This window comes from Camellia sinensis, chromosome 5 (assembly GCF_055761805.1).
Source record: "Camellia sinensis isolate YWXY chromosome 5, ASM5576180v1, whole genome shotgun sequence".
In the NCBI taxonomy this organism is placed as follows: domain Eukaryota; kingdom Viridiplantae; phylum Streptophyta; class Magnoliopsida; order Ericales; family Theaceae; genus Camellia; species Camellia sinensis.
The window spans coordinates 53,672,033-53,690,263 of NC_138965.1; the positions used below are offsets into that span (position 1 = coordinate 53,672,033).

General features: G+C 39.0%; 1 protein-coding gene across 6 annotated transcripts in view; it reads left to right on the plus strand.

The window, feature by feature from the left end:
• The window catches only part of LOC114307896 (MAP3K epsilon protein kinase 1), a 72,764-nt gene that overhangs the window by 15,021 nt on the left and 39,512 nt on the right, over positions 1–18,231 (plus strand). For all 6 annotated transcript variants that reach the window (XM_028253340.2, XM_028253348.2, XM_028253359.2 and 3 more), the window contains 2 exons: positions 309–440; positions 729–800. In XM_028253340.2, coding sequence (XP_028109141.1) covers positions 309–440; positions 729–800 — 204 coding nt within the window. The remainder of the gene's footprint in view (positions 1–308; positions 441–728; positions 801–18,231) is intronic.

Here is an 18,231-nt window from a genome sequence, read left to right on the forward strand (position 1 = left end):
TTCTTAATTTAGTGATTTGCATCTTATGTTTCAATGTTGGTTGCAGTTATTATAGTTTTGCTTTTGTCAGTTTCATAGTAGTTTGCACAATGAACTTAAGAAACCACATTCAAATGTTTTAGGGACATCATTATGCAAATCATGGTGTCCATTTCAGCAATCAATAGGATATATGCTTTTAGTATGCTTTAAAGTCCACATTATTCATGTTCATCTAATATTGTGAATCGGAAAGATAAATGGCTCAGATTTGTGATGTGATCATGAAGGTGCATCAATCCTTATCACTGAAATTGACAATGCTTCAGGTCATTGAGATGTCTGGGGTCTGTGCTGCATCTGACATATGGAGTGTTGGCTGCACTGTGATTGAGCTTCTTACATGTGTGCCTCCATACTATGATCTCCAACCCATGCCTGCTCTCTTCAGGATTGTGCAGGTTTTGTTAAAATTATTTTTTATTTTTATTTTATTGTTTTTCAGCAGTTGCTTGCTATGTCATATCATGATGAGGAAGTAATGCTGTGTTATGTGATGTTATTTGATGATCTTTATGTCTTTTTTTTTTTCCCCTTCTGATGTTCTGTTTTTCCTGATGGATGGGTGTCATCCAGATGTATTACTTTCTTCCTTCGGAATTCAACTGGAGAAGATTTAAGATTCTGGATTAATTACATAATCTCTGAAATAGCAAACAGAAACTTGAATTTTCTTCTTGTTCTTTCAGGATGAGCAACCTCCAATACCAGATGGTTTATCTCCTGACATCACTGATTTTCTGCAGCAATGCTTTAAGAAGGTGAGGTAGAAGAAATATCAAATTGAGGTTTATTAGCTTGTCACTTTTCAAGTCATTACTTTAATTTATTTTTACTTGCATTATGAAAGTTGCATGGACCTTTTTGCCCTTTTTTGTGGTTCTTTTTTAAAAAATGTGAAAAAAACCATACATGAAGAATAGGGGAATAATACAATGGTGATCTCTTTAGGTAGAAATAAACCAATGAACAAGAGAAAAACAAGTTAAAATGAATGAAAATCATTTTCAATAGAAATATAACAGGATGTCAGGTATTCTAAGGTTTTCTGATGTGAGTAGTTTTTGTTGTTAGTATGATTTGAGGCTAGTCTTTGTCTATAAATAGGTGGTTAGGTGTTGACATAATAACTTTTGACATTTGAGAATTGTAAGTTTCAGAACTTTGCTTGTGTCCCAATTTAGGAATATTCTCTCGTTAGAAATTCAGCTCTTTCTGATTTGCAAACTCTGTTTGGTATATCAGAGCTTTAGGCTCAGATCTTGCTCGTAACCATAGCTTGCAGTTTGCGAACCTTTGCAAGTGGATCGCGTATTTGATTCCAGGTAGCTATACCTTTGATTGAGCTTCGACGTTGACTACGAGAAGATCGATATGTCTATCTGTCTTTGATGCCTGCTCGACATGACTTTCGATTTTGATCTTGACTCTGCCTGAGGGTTGACCTCAATCGGACATCGATTCTAGATCTTTAATCAATCTCCGACTTTGATTGCATTCAATTCGTTGAACGGTAATTGAAGTTTCGATTTCAATTGCATATTCATCTCTATTCTTTCAACTTCGACTAAAGCTGTCTCCAGCTTTGATTCTGGTAGATTTCGGACCTGCAAGAACTTCAATCAAACTACTTGATTGAGGAGTGATTCGAAGTTGCGAATTTTGACCAAGCCCTAATCAAGCTTCTTTGAGTTCGAGCCTGTCGTTGATTTTGATTCTGTTTTGCTTTCAACATTTGGACCTTATTTGGCATGCTGGATTCTAGTTGATTGATTGGAGCCAGTTTGCTTTTGGTTCAATTTACTGTCTCTGTGTGGCTTGGTTCATTGAGATAGTCAGAATTCTGTTGTGATTGATTCTGAGGGTGTTGCAACATTAATGCTTGCTGGAAATTTGTGATAATGTATATAATATGATAGTGGTGTTGGTGAAGGATAGTGGCATGTATAGAATATGATAGTGGTGTTGGTGGTAGATAGTGGCATGTATATAATATGATAGTGGTGTTGGTGAAGGATAGTGGCATGTATAGAATATGATAGTGGTGTTGGTGGTAGATAGTGGCATGTATATAATATGATAGTGGTAGATAGTGGTAATATATAATATGTAAGTGGCATATAATGGGTTATAATGATGTTTGTAATATCTCCTATATAAGGAGTGTCATTTGGTCTTGTAAGATAAGAAGTTTTGAATATAACAGAAATATATTCCTTCTTCCTCATATTTTCGGAGTTCTTCTTCCTCATATTTTCTAAGTTGGTATCAGAGCCACAAAAAACACAGCAGCCCTAAAACCGTCATAGCCATGTCGGAAGTCACGTCTGAAACCACTTCAACCCCTGCCGCTGCCATTCCGGTGAAAACGTCCAACTCTCACTCTGTCCAAATCACCACCATTCGCCTAAATGGTGATAATTTTCTCCGCTGGTCACAATCTGTCCGGATGTATATCCGTGGGCAAGGAAAGATCGGTTACATCACTGGTGACAAGAAGGCTCCTGCTGTTAATGATCCGCTGTTCGACAGTTGGGACGCTGAAAACTCCATGGTTATGACATGGTTGGTCAATTCCATGGAGGAGGATATAAGCTCTAATTACATGTGCTATACTACTGCACAAGAATTGTGGGATAATGTTAGTCAGATGTATTCTGACCTAGGAAATCAATCTCAAGTTTTCGAATTAACTTTGAAGTTGGGAGAGATTCGTCAAGGAGATGATTCCGTCACCAAATATTTCAATTCGTTGAAAAGGTTGTGGCAGGATCTTGACATCTTCAACACATACGAATGGAATTTGCAAGATCCAAGGAAGGTATATTCGTTAATCAGAGAAAATATGTTCTTGATCTCCTTGGAGAAACAGGTATGCTTGGTTGTAAGATGGTGGAGACTCCGATCGAGCCTAACTTGAAGTTACAAGCTGCTAAGGCTGAAGAAGTCAAAGAGAGGGAACAATATCAGCGACTTGTAGGGAAATTGATTTACTTGTCTCATACGCGGCCTGATATTGCCTTTGCAGTCAGCATGGTAAGTCAGTTCATGCACTCACCAGGGGCAGAGCACTTTGAGGCCGTTTATAAGATCTTAAGATATTTGAAAGGAACTCCAGGGAGAGGCTTACTGTTCAAGAAACATGGGCATCTTCAAATTGAAGTATACACAGATGCAGACTGGGCAGGAAGTGTTACAGACAGGAGATCAACATCCGGATACTGCTCCTTTGTAGGTGGGAACCTAGTTACATGGCGGAGTAAAAAACAGAATGTGGTAGCTAGAAGTAGTGCAGAAGCAGAGTTCAGAGCTGTTGCCCATGGAATCTGTGAAGTAATGTGGATTAAAAGAATTCTTGAAGAATTAAAGCTTTCTCACCCGACACCTATGAAGGTCTATTGTGACAACAAAGCAGCTATATCTATAGCTCATAATCCAGTTCTACATGATCGCACAAAACATATAGAAGTGGATAAACATTTCATCAAGGAGAAAATCAATGCTGGCATAATCTGTATGACCTACCTTCCAACAGGTGAACAATTAGCTGATGTGCTAATAAAGGGACTACACAAGAAGCAATTTGATAAGCTGACTAGCAAGCTGGCTATGGAAGATATCTTCAAACCAGCTTGAGGGGGAGTGCTGGAAATTTGTGATAATGTATATAATATGATAGTGGTGTTGGTGAAGGATAGTGGCATGTATAGAATATGATAGTGGTGTTGGTGGTAGATAGTGGCATGTATATAATATGATAGTGGTGTTGGTGAAGGATAGTGGCATGTATAGAATATGATAGTGGTGTTGGTGGTAGATAGTGGCATGTATATAATATGATAGTGGTAGATAGTGGTAATATATAATATGTAAGTGGCATATAATGGGTTATAATGATGTTTGTAATATCTCCTATATAAGGAGTGTCATTTGGTCTTGTAAGATAAGAAGTTTTGAATATAACAGAAATATATTCCTTCTTCCTCATATTTTCGGAGTTCTTCTTCCTCATATTTTCTAAGTATGCTTAACTAGGTAGAGGTTGAAAAGGTGGCCGAGGCAGGACTTTTGCTGCTAATTTGGGAGAAGAACTTGAGGTGAAGCTTCCATTTGGACGAAACAATGTGAATCCACATCAAAGAGATGAGATTGATGAGTTGAGAAAGCAAATTGCCGTATTAACCGATTCCGTGCTTTGCAAGCTCCTACCGATGGTAGTGATGCTTCCGAGGAAACTTAACCTCATTTTGAGAATCATTTTGGTGCTTTGCAAGGGCGCTGAGCCGATCCAGGACGTTTTGAGTACAAATAGGAGAACACCATCAGGGTTTAGCTTCCATGGAAGTCTCAATCAAGATGAGTTTGTGGATTGGATAAACACTATTAAATGAGTGTTTAAATATTGTGATGTCTTGGAAGAGAAGAAGGTGAAATTGGTATCAATAAGCCTCAAGGGGAGAGCTTCCGCTTGGTGGGAGCAAATGCAAATTAGTAGACAATGATCAGGCAAGGGAAAGATATGAGATTGGGAGATAATGAACTCAAAGAGCGATTTTTGTCTTGTAACTAGATGCAACTTTGTACAATATCTTGCGTAACTTCAAGCAATTGGGGGGTGCTGGGGAGTATATAGAAGCATTTTATCAACTTGTTGTAAGAGTTGATATCTCAACGAGAGCGTAGAGAAAATGGTTTCATGGCACGTAAGTGGCTTGAAGCTTTCCATCCTATAGGGCTTTGGCCATTAAGAAACAACAAAGTAGAGTTGTTTATAGAATGAGACAACCTTGTTAAGGTGGTTTTAGGCTGGGCCAATCTTCGCTTCTCTGTTATTTCTACTTCTACTATCCACTAAAATTATTCCATATATTCAGTTTTATTTCTTAGCTGCCTGGCAAGTCTTCTCTCCATATTTCTAATTTAGTGTTAATCCCTTACCTATCTAGACCCACTGGTTTACCAGCTTGATAACGTTATATTGCATGTTAATTCAACTGTGTTGATAATCGAATAATAATAATGGTAAACAATCTGATTTTAACCTGTCACCAATTTGATTATAATAATATTATTTTTACTTGTTATTCTTTGTTGCAAAAGATAATTCAAACCATTTTTTTTTGTGTGGTTGTGAGGTGGCAAGTGATGAAAGTATGGTATGTACAAACGTAAGATTGTATAAAGATGCCTTTTAAGGAAATGCCTATAATAGAGAAGAGAGAGAAGGAAGATAAGAGATGGAAAAATAGAAGCTAGAGGGGTATTAAGGTTATTTTACTTTCTTCATTAGCAGCGTTAGCGTTGCCCTTTAATTCAAAACCACTAGAGGGCGTTTTGGCTTTTTTTTTATTTGTTAGGGGTGAAGTGCTCAGGGGCCATACTGGGGTAAAATTGATTTTGCCTTTCTTATTGTAATTATGTAGAAATTGTAATTTTTTTTAAAAAAATATTTATTTATAGTAGATATTACTTCTTGTTAACTTAAACTATAAGATATTTAAAGTTTGTAAAATATGCTGTTCGTAGGTATTACCATGGTTTAAAATATTGCCAGTCCATAACAGTATTGTAACGGTATTTGTATGCTTTAATTTGGATACACATGCTTATATCGGAGCCAAAAATTGTTCCAAAACATTAGTCCCTTTTCAAAAATCAAGGACTAAAATAACACGAATTTCCTATTTTGCCCTTCTTTTAAATTCATTAACGTTATTTTTGAAGTGTAATAATTGTACTACCAAAGGGTAGTTTTGGAAAGGTAATATTTGTACTACCAAAAAAAAGTTGGATTCTCCAAAAGGGATTAATATTTTCGGACGGAGGGAGTATATATATATATGTAACGGCTTGGAACGTGGATTGTTCCAGCATGTAGAACGGGAACAAGAACATAGTACACCACATGCTCTAAAATGTGGGTAGACTTGTATAGATTACACTATAAAAATTTAAGGTAATTCTAGAATAATTTTCTTTTAATAATTAACGGTGTGTTTGGTAACGTTTACGTTTTCAGTTTATATTTACAAAAATTTTATAAACTGGTTTTTGTTTATTTTTTGTTTATTTTTAGAAAAATATAAACTACAAACGCATTTGGTAATTGATAAAATATTTAAAAAAATTTAAAAATATAAAAAAAAGTGAGAAATAGCAATGGTAGCAAGTGGCGGCGGAAGATGGTGGTGGACAGTGGTGACGGTGGGTGGTAGGTAGCTGGTGGCGGGTGAGTGGGTGGTGGTGGGTGGGTGGGTGACGGTGGCGGGTAATGGGTGGTAGCGAGTGGGTAGTGGTGGTGTTGGTGGCAGGTGGTGGGTGGTGATGGTGGCAAGTGAGTGGCAGATAGCGGATGGCGGGTGGTGGTGGGTGGTGACAGATGGTGGTGGTGGGTGGGTGGGTGACGGTGGCGGGTGGTCGGTGGTAACGAGTGGGTGGTGGTGGTGGTGGTGGCGGGTGGTGGTGACAGGTGGGTGGCGGGTGGGTGATAGGTGACGGTGGCGGGTGGGTGGGTGACGGCGGCAGGTGGTGGGTGGTAGCGAGTGAGTGGTGGTGGGTGGTGGTGGTGATGGTGGGTGGGTGAGTGACGATAGCGGGTGGTGGATGGTGGTGGTGGTGGTGATGGTGGGTGGGTGGGTAGGTGACGATAGCGGGTGGTAGGTGGTAGCGAGTAGGTGGTGGTGGTGGTGGTGGCAGGTGGTGGGGTGGTGGTGGCAGGTGGGTGGCGGGTGATGGTGGTGGTGGGTGGCAGGTGGTGGATGGTGATGGCAGGTGGATGGTGAGTGGTAGCGGCAAGTAGGTGGCAGGTGGCAGTGGTGGTGGTGGTGGTGGTAGCGACGGCAAGGGGTGGGTGGTGGTGGCGAGTGGGTGGCAGGTGGGTGGTGGGTGGCTGGTGGCTGGTGGTGGCAGGTGGGTGGTGAGTGGTGGTGGCAGGTGGTGGTGGTGGGGGTGGGTGGTGGTGGGGGTGGGTGGTGGCGGAAAATGGTAGCGGGTGGTGGCTAGTGTTGGGTGGTAAAAAAAAAAAAAAAACTGAAAACTCTAAATGGAAACACATTTTCTGTGTTTTCATTTTTTGACCAAATTTATAAACTGAGACCACTGATTTATAAATCAAAAATTTTGCCAAACAAGTTTTTATTTGAGTTTTTTAAATTTTTGTAAATATAAACAGAAAACTGAAAACGTAAGTATTACCAAACAGAACCTAAGTATCCAATAAATATATATATTTTTTATTAAAAAAAAAATCATATAGTAACACATTTTTATGGGTGTTGACTTATAACACATTCTTGATGTTTTGTCCAGTCAAAACTTAACTCATCTTAAATTTTAGCTTGACCTTTAGGAAACAAATTGGATAAAGCTTTTGTAATCACTTCGATAATGTAATTCGCTAGGGTATTAGCATTTTTTTGGTAACACTAGGCTCACAAATTTTCATATCGATGTTGTATGGGGCCATATTTGGCAATGCAACCATTACTTTAATTGATACAGCTGCTACGATCATTCATTTAATTGATGATCTCTTTGTTAGCATCTAGCACCCACAAACATGATCTAGGTCACATTTCACACTTTTTGCTTCCTTTTTTTATGTGCTCTTGCTCGTCATTTGTTTTTAAATGGATTGTTCTACTCATTTAAAGCTTGAAAAGATTCAAGCTTGATGTTTCATCAATAAATTGTGAATTGTTATTGAATGTTTAATGGGCGCCTCGTTTCCATGTAGTAGAATGATGTATGGCAGTATGTTGCTATATTAGAGCATATATTAGCCGTTAGTATTGTTGTACTATTTGTATGATCATATAAAAAGGGTAAATTATAAATACACCCCAAGAGGTTTGCTTAAAATACAAATTGCCCCTTGTGATTTTAGAAATTACAAATACACCTTGTCAGAATTTGTTATTTAAAAGATTTGACCAAAAAAATAAAAATTTTCGCTATGCTTCTATACAACAATGAAATTACCAGAGGCGTTAACTGATTATATTGCTAATGTCATTAAAAATTGTTAATTGAGTTGGTTGATTAACAAAAACGGTTAATTATTATGTGATTAGAAATTTTAAGGGGCTGATGTAATTCCAAGAATAATAGGGGGCAATTTGTATTTTAAGCAAATCTCATGAGGTGTATTTGTAATTTACCGTATAAAAAAATATTGGCGTATGTTTGATTTATTATTATGAATTATAAATTTATAAATTATATATTCTAGTAGCATTTCTAATTATCCAAGATAATGAAATTCCCTTACTAGAAGAAATTCTCCCACATTTTTTGCGTTGAAACTTAAAAAGCAATATAACTTTCCAAAAATATGTTTTTAGATGCCACAACATTGATTAAAAACTGTTACCAACATTCAAATTGTGATACATATGGTTAGAATATGTTTAGTGATGAGTTTTTGGCATTTGTTAGTGCTTAAAAAAAAATTCAGAAGTTCAATTTCTGATTCTCTTTATAAGCTGACAAGGAATTCCATTAATACCTGGCCGTTTTGATCCTTGGGAACAATTCGATGAATATAGTCGATCCTTTTAGGAGGCCCCAATGACCATCGAACTTATCCAATTTATATTGGCAGCAAAGACTGCTCTAGAAAAGTTTGTTAGGGTAGACATTTATTATTGTTTGGAAGCAAACTTTTAATTGTCTTTTTTCTTCTTTGGTGAACTTTTTATTTATTTTTTTAATTTTATTAGGTCCTTTTCGACCAAAAAATTCTAAAAGATAAAAAATTGAAGAAACATGGAAAAAACATTATTGAACATGAAAAAATTGACTAAAAAAAAGCTAAATAAAGCTTAAAAACTTCTTTTTTCAAATAATATAAGAAAGCACACTTAGTAATATCTGTAATCTATTTCAAATATTTCTAATAATTTAAATTTCTCAAATCATAAATGAAAGAGAAATTTTATATATTGATACTATTGTTTTGACAAAAAATTATATTAATAAAAATAATATAGATTGCACACTACAATGTTCAATTTTTTAACATTGAACAACAAATTGCCATGGTCTTGCAAAGGTTGGAGAAAAGAAAAAAGGTTCAATTTTGCTAAAGATCGGTTGAAAAAGATTTGACTCTAAACTTTGATTGAGGTGGGCTAGATGTAAAGCACGTGTTAAAATTTGGTGGAATAGTGATGGGGAACGATAAGGAATGTATATTAAGAATTTTTTATTGTTATTTTCTTATTTATAATTAATTTTTTTTTTTTTTTGTTAGTCTTTAATTGTAGTAGTTTTTAATTTTGGTAACTTTTAATTAAGTTGATCTTTTATATAATGGTTTCGCATATTATTGTGAGAACATTAGTGTATATTTGAGAGATTGTGTGAATATTTTATATTCTTAGGATTATTCTTGTTTTCTATTTACTCTTAGGCCTAGAATTGCTATATAAATCAAATGTACTCTTTGTATTGATACACAATTGAATATACAAGTTATTTAAAAATCTTACATGGTATCAGAGTTATATGCAAAACCCTAGTCTGAAACATGAAAACCCTGGCATCGTTGATTGTAGACTCTTGGTTTTAACCTCTGAGTATTCGAAAGCCTCTCGTTCGTAAAAATCTCTAGTTACCCATCTTCTCTGTTCAACCTCTCTATTGTGGTTCTTTGAAGTCACGAGTGCTCCAACATTGCAATAAGCCTTTGTCACGATTAATTTGCTTCGTTATCACGATCCATCTTTAGCCCAATCACGACCCATCTGGTTCGCGATCCATTTCCTCTACATCAGTCATTGGTTCACATCTTAGTCTTTGGGTGTATCTCTCTCGTCGTGATCTTTTGAGGCGTTTGACTTATCTGGCTTATCTGAGTTCGTTTGTTCGACCCATTTGGTTCGGTCGTCTGGTTCGGCTGGTTCAAAAGATCCATCTGGTTGTCTCATCGCATTTGTTTATGGTCTTCTTAATCATCTGTTCAAGAGACCCATCTATTCGTCCCATCTGGTTGTTTGCATTTGTTTGTGGTCTGTTTGTGACTTGCGATAGTTTTTTTTTGTTCGTGGTTTTTGTTACATTTGGTTGCTGATTTGTTGTTCACTATTGTTGACTTGGTAAAAACTTTTATCTACATTTTAGCCCATTTGTTTGTGATCATCGGGTCACTTGGTACCCAATATTTTGAGTTATTATACTTCAAGCCATTAGTTCTGTTTTTTTTTGTTTTATCACGATGTCAGATACCTATCAGCTTCAGCCTCTTGCAATGCCCAAGAAGGGCCATTGGCATAAGATGAGTGTATTTTTTCATTAGAGGGGTCATTGGAAGTACAACTGTCCCACGAAGGGACGTTCGTCTGCTTTGCAGTTTACTTTTCGGCCTCTAGCTGCTTACACTCCGTCTACTTCAGCTCATGATCTTGACTTGGCTTCCTTGAGTGCTCAGATTGCTCAGTTTCAGCATATGTTGTCCTCCACTTCCCAACCATCTTCATCTGCCTTCACTCTTTTACTTCAGGTTTGCTTGGGTCTTCTTTAGGCATCTCTAATTTTGTTTAGATTTTTGACTCTGGTGCCTCTCATCATATGACTCCTTATCTCTTTTTACTCCACAAGTGTATTCCCTATTCCTTTCCTATTACTGTAAATAATGCCAATGGATCTGATATGTTTGTTTTAACTGTTGGATCTGTCCTGCCTTCTGCCATATCTGTTATCACTATTCCCTCTGTCTTTTATGTACCACAGTTGTCTGTTTGTTTGTTATCTATCAGTTAACTCGATGCTTTTGTTCTTGATTTTATTTTTTCTTCTTTTGTCTGTAGTGCAAGATTGGATGTTGTAAAATTTAATGTATAAAGAGAAATAGAGAGAGAATAAATTGTATGTATTATTGATTGATGTATTACAAGATTGATTAATTACAATTCCTATACAATCTATATATAGAAGAAAATGTGGTAGTAGGTGTAGTGGAGGTGATAGTGGGTTAGGTGAAGTGGAGTGTGATTGATGTATTACAAGATTGATTAATTACAATTCCTATACAATCTATATATAGAAGAAAATGTGGTAGTAGGTGTAGTGGAGGTGATAGTGGGTTAGGTGAAGTGGAGTGTGTGGTGAAGTGGAGGTAGGTGAAGTGGAGTGTGTAGTGGAGTAGGTGAAGGTAAAGATGGGAAATTCTAACAGCCCCCCGCAAACTCAAGGAGGATAGAAACTAACCAACTTGAGTTTGAAGAGAGGAACAAAACAAGAAAATACATAAAAAAAGGATAGGAGACACTGTATGGGGGTGTCATAACCATGTAGAGGACAGTTTATGGGGTCATGTCGGACCGTTGTAGAAGACAGTTTACGGGGTCATGTCGGACCGTTGTAGCAGACACTATTGTGACAGTTGTGGTGACAGTTTACGGAGTCTTGCTGGACCCTTGTAGAAGCTAACCGGAATCAATGTCGGGACAGTTTACAGAGTCTTGTCGGACCCTTAAAAGGAGCTAACCGGAATCAATGTCGGGACAGTTTACAGAGTCTTGTCGGACCCTTGTAGAAACTAACCGGAATCTATGTCGGGACAATTTACAGAGTCTTGTCGGACCCTTATAGACACTAACCGGAATCTATGTCGGGACAGTTTACAGAGTCTTGTCGGACCCTTGTAGAAACTAACCGGAATCTATGTCGGGACAGTTTACAGAGTCTTGTCGGACCCATAAAGGAGCTAACCGGAATCAAATGTCGGGACAGTTTACAGAGTCTTGTCGGACCCCTAAAAAGTCGCACCCTCAAAAGGTGTGCCCAATCTTTCAAAAGGCGTGCCATCAAAAGGCGTGCCCAATTCATCAAAAGGTGTGCCGGACATGATGGCGAGGCACGTGGGCGCCTTGGCTTGCGCGCCCGTTTGGCGGCAAGTGGCGCGCGATACGCGTGGCTGCCTCGGCTATTTAACCAAGACGAAGGCTGAGGCTGAGGCATACCATTCTGAAACCTCTGAAACCAACCCTTCGCTGAAAAACTCTGCCTCTTCGGAGAGAGAAAATCTGTAACACTCTGTTGCCCAGAAAAATGGCCTCTTCTTCCCGGAGTCTGCTCACTCTCTTTCCCGACCTGAACGAGTCAACAAGAGAGATAACTGGTGCGGTGGCCAGTGAACCTCAACCAAACACCGCTGGTTTTGCTCCGTTGAACTTTCCGATGCGTGCTGTGGAGCAAAAAATGGCAGGGCAAACAGATATTGAAGCCAATCAATATACACTGAAGTCATGTGTGGAAACCATGACTGCGGTTACAAATTTGTCGAACCGGCTGCAGAGTAGGACAAATGAGGTGCAGCATTTGAACGGCCAACTGGCTCTGTTCCAGCGCATGTATAAGGATGCGCGAGCAGAAATAAGTGTGCTGAAGGCGGAAAACAAGGAGCTGAAGCGGAAGGCCACCGTGATGTTCCGATTTGGAGGTCCGCCATATGCTGCAGGGGAGGAGCAGGGAGTAGTGATCATGCCCAGTGGAGTGGGAAACACGGAGGCAACACCGGCAAGGGCCGCCCAAGACGGTGGCAAGAAGAAAAGACCGGCGGAATAGGCGAGAAGAAAAATCCCACTGTTCCGATTTGTATTGGTTGTGTTTTGTTTTGTTTTGTGTTTTTTTATTTTTATTTTTTTTATTTTTATTTTTTTTTTTATGGTGTAAAATGCTGATCGGGGTTGATCCCCGGCATGAAGAAATGACAAGTTTGTAAAATGTTTTTTTTTTTTTTTTTTTTTTTTTTTTTTTTTTTGTGTGGAGTGTTTTGTTGAAAAAATAAAAATAAAATGAAAGAAAACAAGGGAGAAAGAAAATAGATAAAAAATATTTATAGATGGATTATATGAAAAACATCAGTGCGATTGTTTCAAAAATAAAGTGGGGTATTTAAAAAAGAGGAAAAGTGACTTGGAAAAAATAAATAAAAATAAGTGATTTTTGAAATCAAATGGAGGAGAGAGAGGGACAAACCCATGTGATAAAGTGGAGAGAGAGTCGGTGAGTGGGGTGCAAAAGGTGAAGGAGAAATGATGGATTGAAAATGGTTTGGGTCAAAAGTGGACACTGTTAGTGGGGAACATGAGTGCATTGATTATTTGATATAATAATAATAATAATAAAAATAAAAAGTTAGAACAGTTGGAGAGAATGAGTGGAGTATGGTAAGGGTTTCATCCAAAGCCAAAATTCCTGCAGCGAATCACTTCGCAAATCCTAGCATGAGCTTTTTCTCTTTCCAGGCTTATTCATGAATTTCCTGGTGATTTCAAGAGCCTCTGGTGGCATTGTGGCAGAGAACACCCCAACCTGGATTTTGGGTGGCAGCAACTGAGAACACCCCAACCTGGATTTTGGGTGGCAGCAACTGGAAAATATCATAGATCTGATTTTTAAAAACCTCGTGACAGCATTTCATCAGCTTCATCCAAGACAAACATTTTGATGTAAACAGGGCGAAGTGATTGTCTCCGCAACATGTCAAACACACGACCAGGAGTACCAACAACAACATGAACCCCACTGGAGAGAATGCGCTGATCTTCGCGCACACTAGTCCCTCCAACACAAGCATGAACCTTCACACTTTGCTGGGCAAGTTCAAGAGTGGGTGGAAGAACCAAAGCTTGGCACTCAACCAAGCTATAATCTAGCTGCTGCAGAATTCCAGAGCAGAATGTTGCAGTGTTTCCAGTTCCAGACTGTCTCGTCATATGAGGTGAAGAATTCTTCTCCATCAGCCTCACACATGACTACAGTTGCACAAATCTTTGTTGATTTTATCAGCGGAATAGGTTGAGGTCCGGCGGGCGGCTAAGGTGAGGTTGCCGCCCGCCGGGGAAGCGAAAATACTAGGTTTTAAACCAGCTCTGATACCATGTAAAATTTAATGTATAAAGAGAAATAGAGAGAGAATAAATTGTATGTATTATTGATTGATGTATTACAAGATTGATTAATTACAATTCCTATACAATCTATATATAGAAGAAAATGTGGTAGTAGGTGTAGTGGAGGTGATAGTGGGTTAGGTGAAGTGGAGTGTGTGGTGAAGTGGAGGTAGGTGAAGTGGAGTGTGTAGTGGAGTAGGTGAAGGTAAAGATGGGAAATTCTAACAGATGTTCAAGCAGCAAATTGGGACTCGTCTTGGAGTTTGAGACCTATATGTGGTGGAGAGCTCACATCTTCCTATGACTACCTCTCCGACTGTTTTTTGCTTTTTTTAGTTGGATTCTCTGTCGACTACTTTTATTTGTGGCATTCTAGATTAGATCATTTGTTTGCTGATCGCTTATGGTCTTTTGCTTAGTTAGGCTTATTGGGTAAAGTTTCTCCCAGTCAACTTACTGAGTGTCGAGATGTAAACTTGCCAAAATCACATCTTTACCTTTTCATAGAAGTACTTCTATTGCTGATACATCGTTTTCTTTAGGTCATACTAATGTTTGGGGCCCTTCTCCTGTTCTCTCCAAAGGGGATTCTGCATACTATGTGTCATTTGTTGATGATTGCACCTGTTATACTTGGGTTTATCATAGGACTCATAAGTCGGACTTCTATTAGATATACCGTACTTTTTAGTCTATAATCATTACACAGTTTGGGTCTACTATTAAAATTTTGCGATTTGACTTGTGTGGGTAATAATGCTTTCAAACTGAATTTTACGAGTCTTTGGCTAATTTGGGTACCATTCACCAAACTTTTTGTTATGATACACCCATCTAGAATGGCATGGCTGAGTGTAGACATCGTCATCTACTTGAGACTGCACGTGCTCTGCTTCGTTTTGCCTCTGTTTCGACCCATTATGGGGTGTGGCTTTTCTTACTACTGTTTTTCTTCTTAACTGAATGCCTACTTCCTTTCTCTCTAGTCGTTCTCCTTATAAGGCTTTGTTTTTCTAAGTTCCCAATTACTTCCTCCTTCGTGTCTTTGGATCTACCTGTTTTGTCCTTCTTCCCCGTAATGATAAGACCAAATTAAGTGCTCGGTCTGTCCTGTCTTTTTGGGTTACAATCCTACTTAGTCGTCTTTATATCTCCTGTCTTTACAATCCTACTCAGTCGTCTTTAAGCGTTTTGAGTTTTTATTTGTATATAATATGAAATTCATTAAATATAACATTAAAAAAAAAAACAAATAAAATTTCTAAAAACCATTCTAGGCATAAAAACAAAATGAATTAATAAATTCAAGCATTATAAAAAAAACACAATAAACTGTAGAGAAAAAACCATAAAAGATGGATACCATTGAAACTTTAAAACACAACTTAGACCAATGTAAAAATTAATAATAATAAAGGCTCATTATCTTTCTAATACATGATGGCCTTTTTTTCTGGCCAAACGGAGAGGCAGAGTTAGAGTCCCAACGAAAGAGAGGATCCCATCAAAAAATATATAGACAACGATAGAGAGAGAAAATGATGAAAAGAGGGAAAACGAGAGAGAGAAACAAGGGGAATGAGAGACAGAATGAGAAAGATAACTTGAAGGTCGATCGTCTCTGTGGAAGTTGATGTCAAAGCCTACATTGTTTGGAGAGGAGGAGCTCAGTCGAAGGCCAAGGTGAAGGTGTGAAGGTGAGGAAGAAGATGATCGATCGTCTTTGTTGAAGTCGTTGAAGAAGGGAAGGTTGATTGTCTCTCCAAGTCGCGTAAGAGGTAAGATTCAATTTTTTTTAACCATATCACATAATGCGTAGGCCTCAATTGATTATGCTTGAAAAACACATGATGTGCATCTGAGGCGAACGCCTCATCCAGTGAGGCTTACGCTTATTTGGTGTTTCGCACAAAAAATCACGCCTTGATGCATTTTTGGCATGCTTTGCCTTAGTGCACGGCTAGATGCCGTGCCCCATGAATGCCTTTGAAAACTTTGGTTACAACTTGTTACTTGGCATCATCGTGCTTCCATCCTCATTCATTTCTTGTACATCTTGCCCTCGACTAGTCTTGTTGTTTGTTAGGCCTCCGTTGTCTTGTGCTATCTTAACCATCAAGATCCCTGTTGAAATGTGTCCCACGTCACTTGGATTTACCTCATCTGTGCTGGTTTTAAGGCTCTAGTTTTCCTCTCCTTAGTACCTATTAAGGAGAAGTGTAGGTTGGGCTTTTCAATTTGGTATCAGAGCTTGGTTGGGCCTGTGACTGGTATGTCGTTTGACCAGCCACTGTATGTTGTGGTCTAGGAGGGTGTGTTGGAATGTGTCTCACATCGCCTGGAGTTCTCTCTAATACCAAATTGAAAAGCTGTTAAAATCCACCTACTCTCCACCTACTTCACCCACTTAAACCTACTCCACTAAACCTAACCCACTACACCACTACCACCTCACCTACTCCACTAAACCTAACCCACTACACCACTACCACCTCACCTACTCCACTAAACCTAACCCACTACACCACTACCACCTCCACTTCACCTACTCCTTACCTACTACACACTCACCCTCTTCTATATATAGGAATCATGAATCATTGTAATAGAAATCAATATATATCAATCAATAATAATACATACAATTTATTCTCTCTCTTTCTCTATACATTATTTCTTACATGGTATCAGAGCTGGTTTAAAACCTAGTATTTTCGCTTCCCCGGTGGGCGGCAACCTCACCTTAGCCGCCCGCCGGACCTCAACCTATTCCGCTTATTTTCTACACAACACATACCTTCACTTTGAAACTAGAGAACATTTTGCTTTCAAGCCCTCACAGTGATGCAGTGCTAAAGATTGCTGTTTTTGGTCTCTCAAGAATTTTACATCCTAATGATCACGCAGAGACAGTTTGCAGGTCTCCACTGTATATGGCCCCAGAAATTCTGCAATTTCAGCAATATGATGCCAAGGTTGACATGTGGAGTGCTGAATGTCCAGTCGTGTTCATGTCTTCCATTTTCCGAGCTCATCCCTTACGGTAATGCCAGGATGAGAGAGAAAGCTACAACACCCATCTCTTCTTTCTTTCAGATTCCTTTTCTCTCACAAGCATATGTCTCACAGACCCATCGTTCCTCACTCTTCTTCAATACCCTTCACTCTCCACACTCACTCCTCCATCACCATCATCAAAACCATCATTCACAATGGACAACTTTCTGAATATAATATAACCCACTATGTTTGTCCTCCACAATGGACAACCACCCACATGCCTTCTCTCTCTCATCTTTTCACTTTCCAAACCACTTTCCTTATTTCCCCATCTTTCATTTTTGATTTCAAATATATTTTTATTATTTCTTTCTTTATTTTTCTTTCACCTTATTTTTAATCTTTTTCCAATTCCATTCATACCATCTAGCTTTGCACACCAAACCATATTTTATTCATCTCAGGGATCAACCCCGATCACAATTTTACAAAAAAAAAAAAAACAAAAAAAAAAACAAACAAACAAACAACCACATTCACAGGTGGGATTTTTTCTTCTCTACTCTGCCGCCGGTCTTTTCTTCTTGCCTCCGTCCTGGGCGGCCCTTGCCGGTGTTGCCTCCGTGTTTCCCACTCCACTGGGCATGATCACTACTCCCTGCTCCTCCACTGCAGCATATGGCGGCCCTCCAAATCGGAACATAAAACTGGCCTTCCGCTTCAGCTCCTTGTTTTCCGCCTTTAGCACACTTATCTCTGCTCGCGCATCCTTATACATGCGTTGGAGCAGAGCCAGCTGGGAGTTTAATTGCTGCACCTCATTTGTCCTACTCTGCAGCCGGTGCGACAAGTTTGTGACCGCCGTCATGGACTCCACACATGCCTTCAAAGTATACTGATTAGCCTCCACATCCGTTTGCACTGCCATTTTTTGCTCCACCGACCGCATCGGAAAGTTCAACGGAGCAAACTCCGGGGCGCTTGGTTGAGGTTTCAGTGCCACCGCACCAGTTTTCTCTCTTGTTGACTCGTTGAGGTCTGGAAAGAGAGTGAGCAGACTCCGGGAAGACGAGGCCATTTTCTGGGCAACAGAGTGTTACAGAATATCTCTCGCAACAGAGTATTACAGAGTTTCTCTCTCAGCACAAGGAACTCTCTTTCTCAGCAACACGAAGGATTTTTCAGAGGTTTCTCTCAGTTTTTCTCTGCCTCAGCCTCTGCCTTCGTCTTGGTTATATAGCCAAGGCGGCCACGCGCATCGCGCGCCTCTTGACGCCCGACAAACTGGCACGCC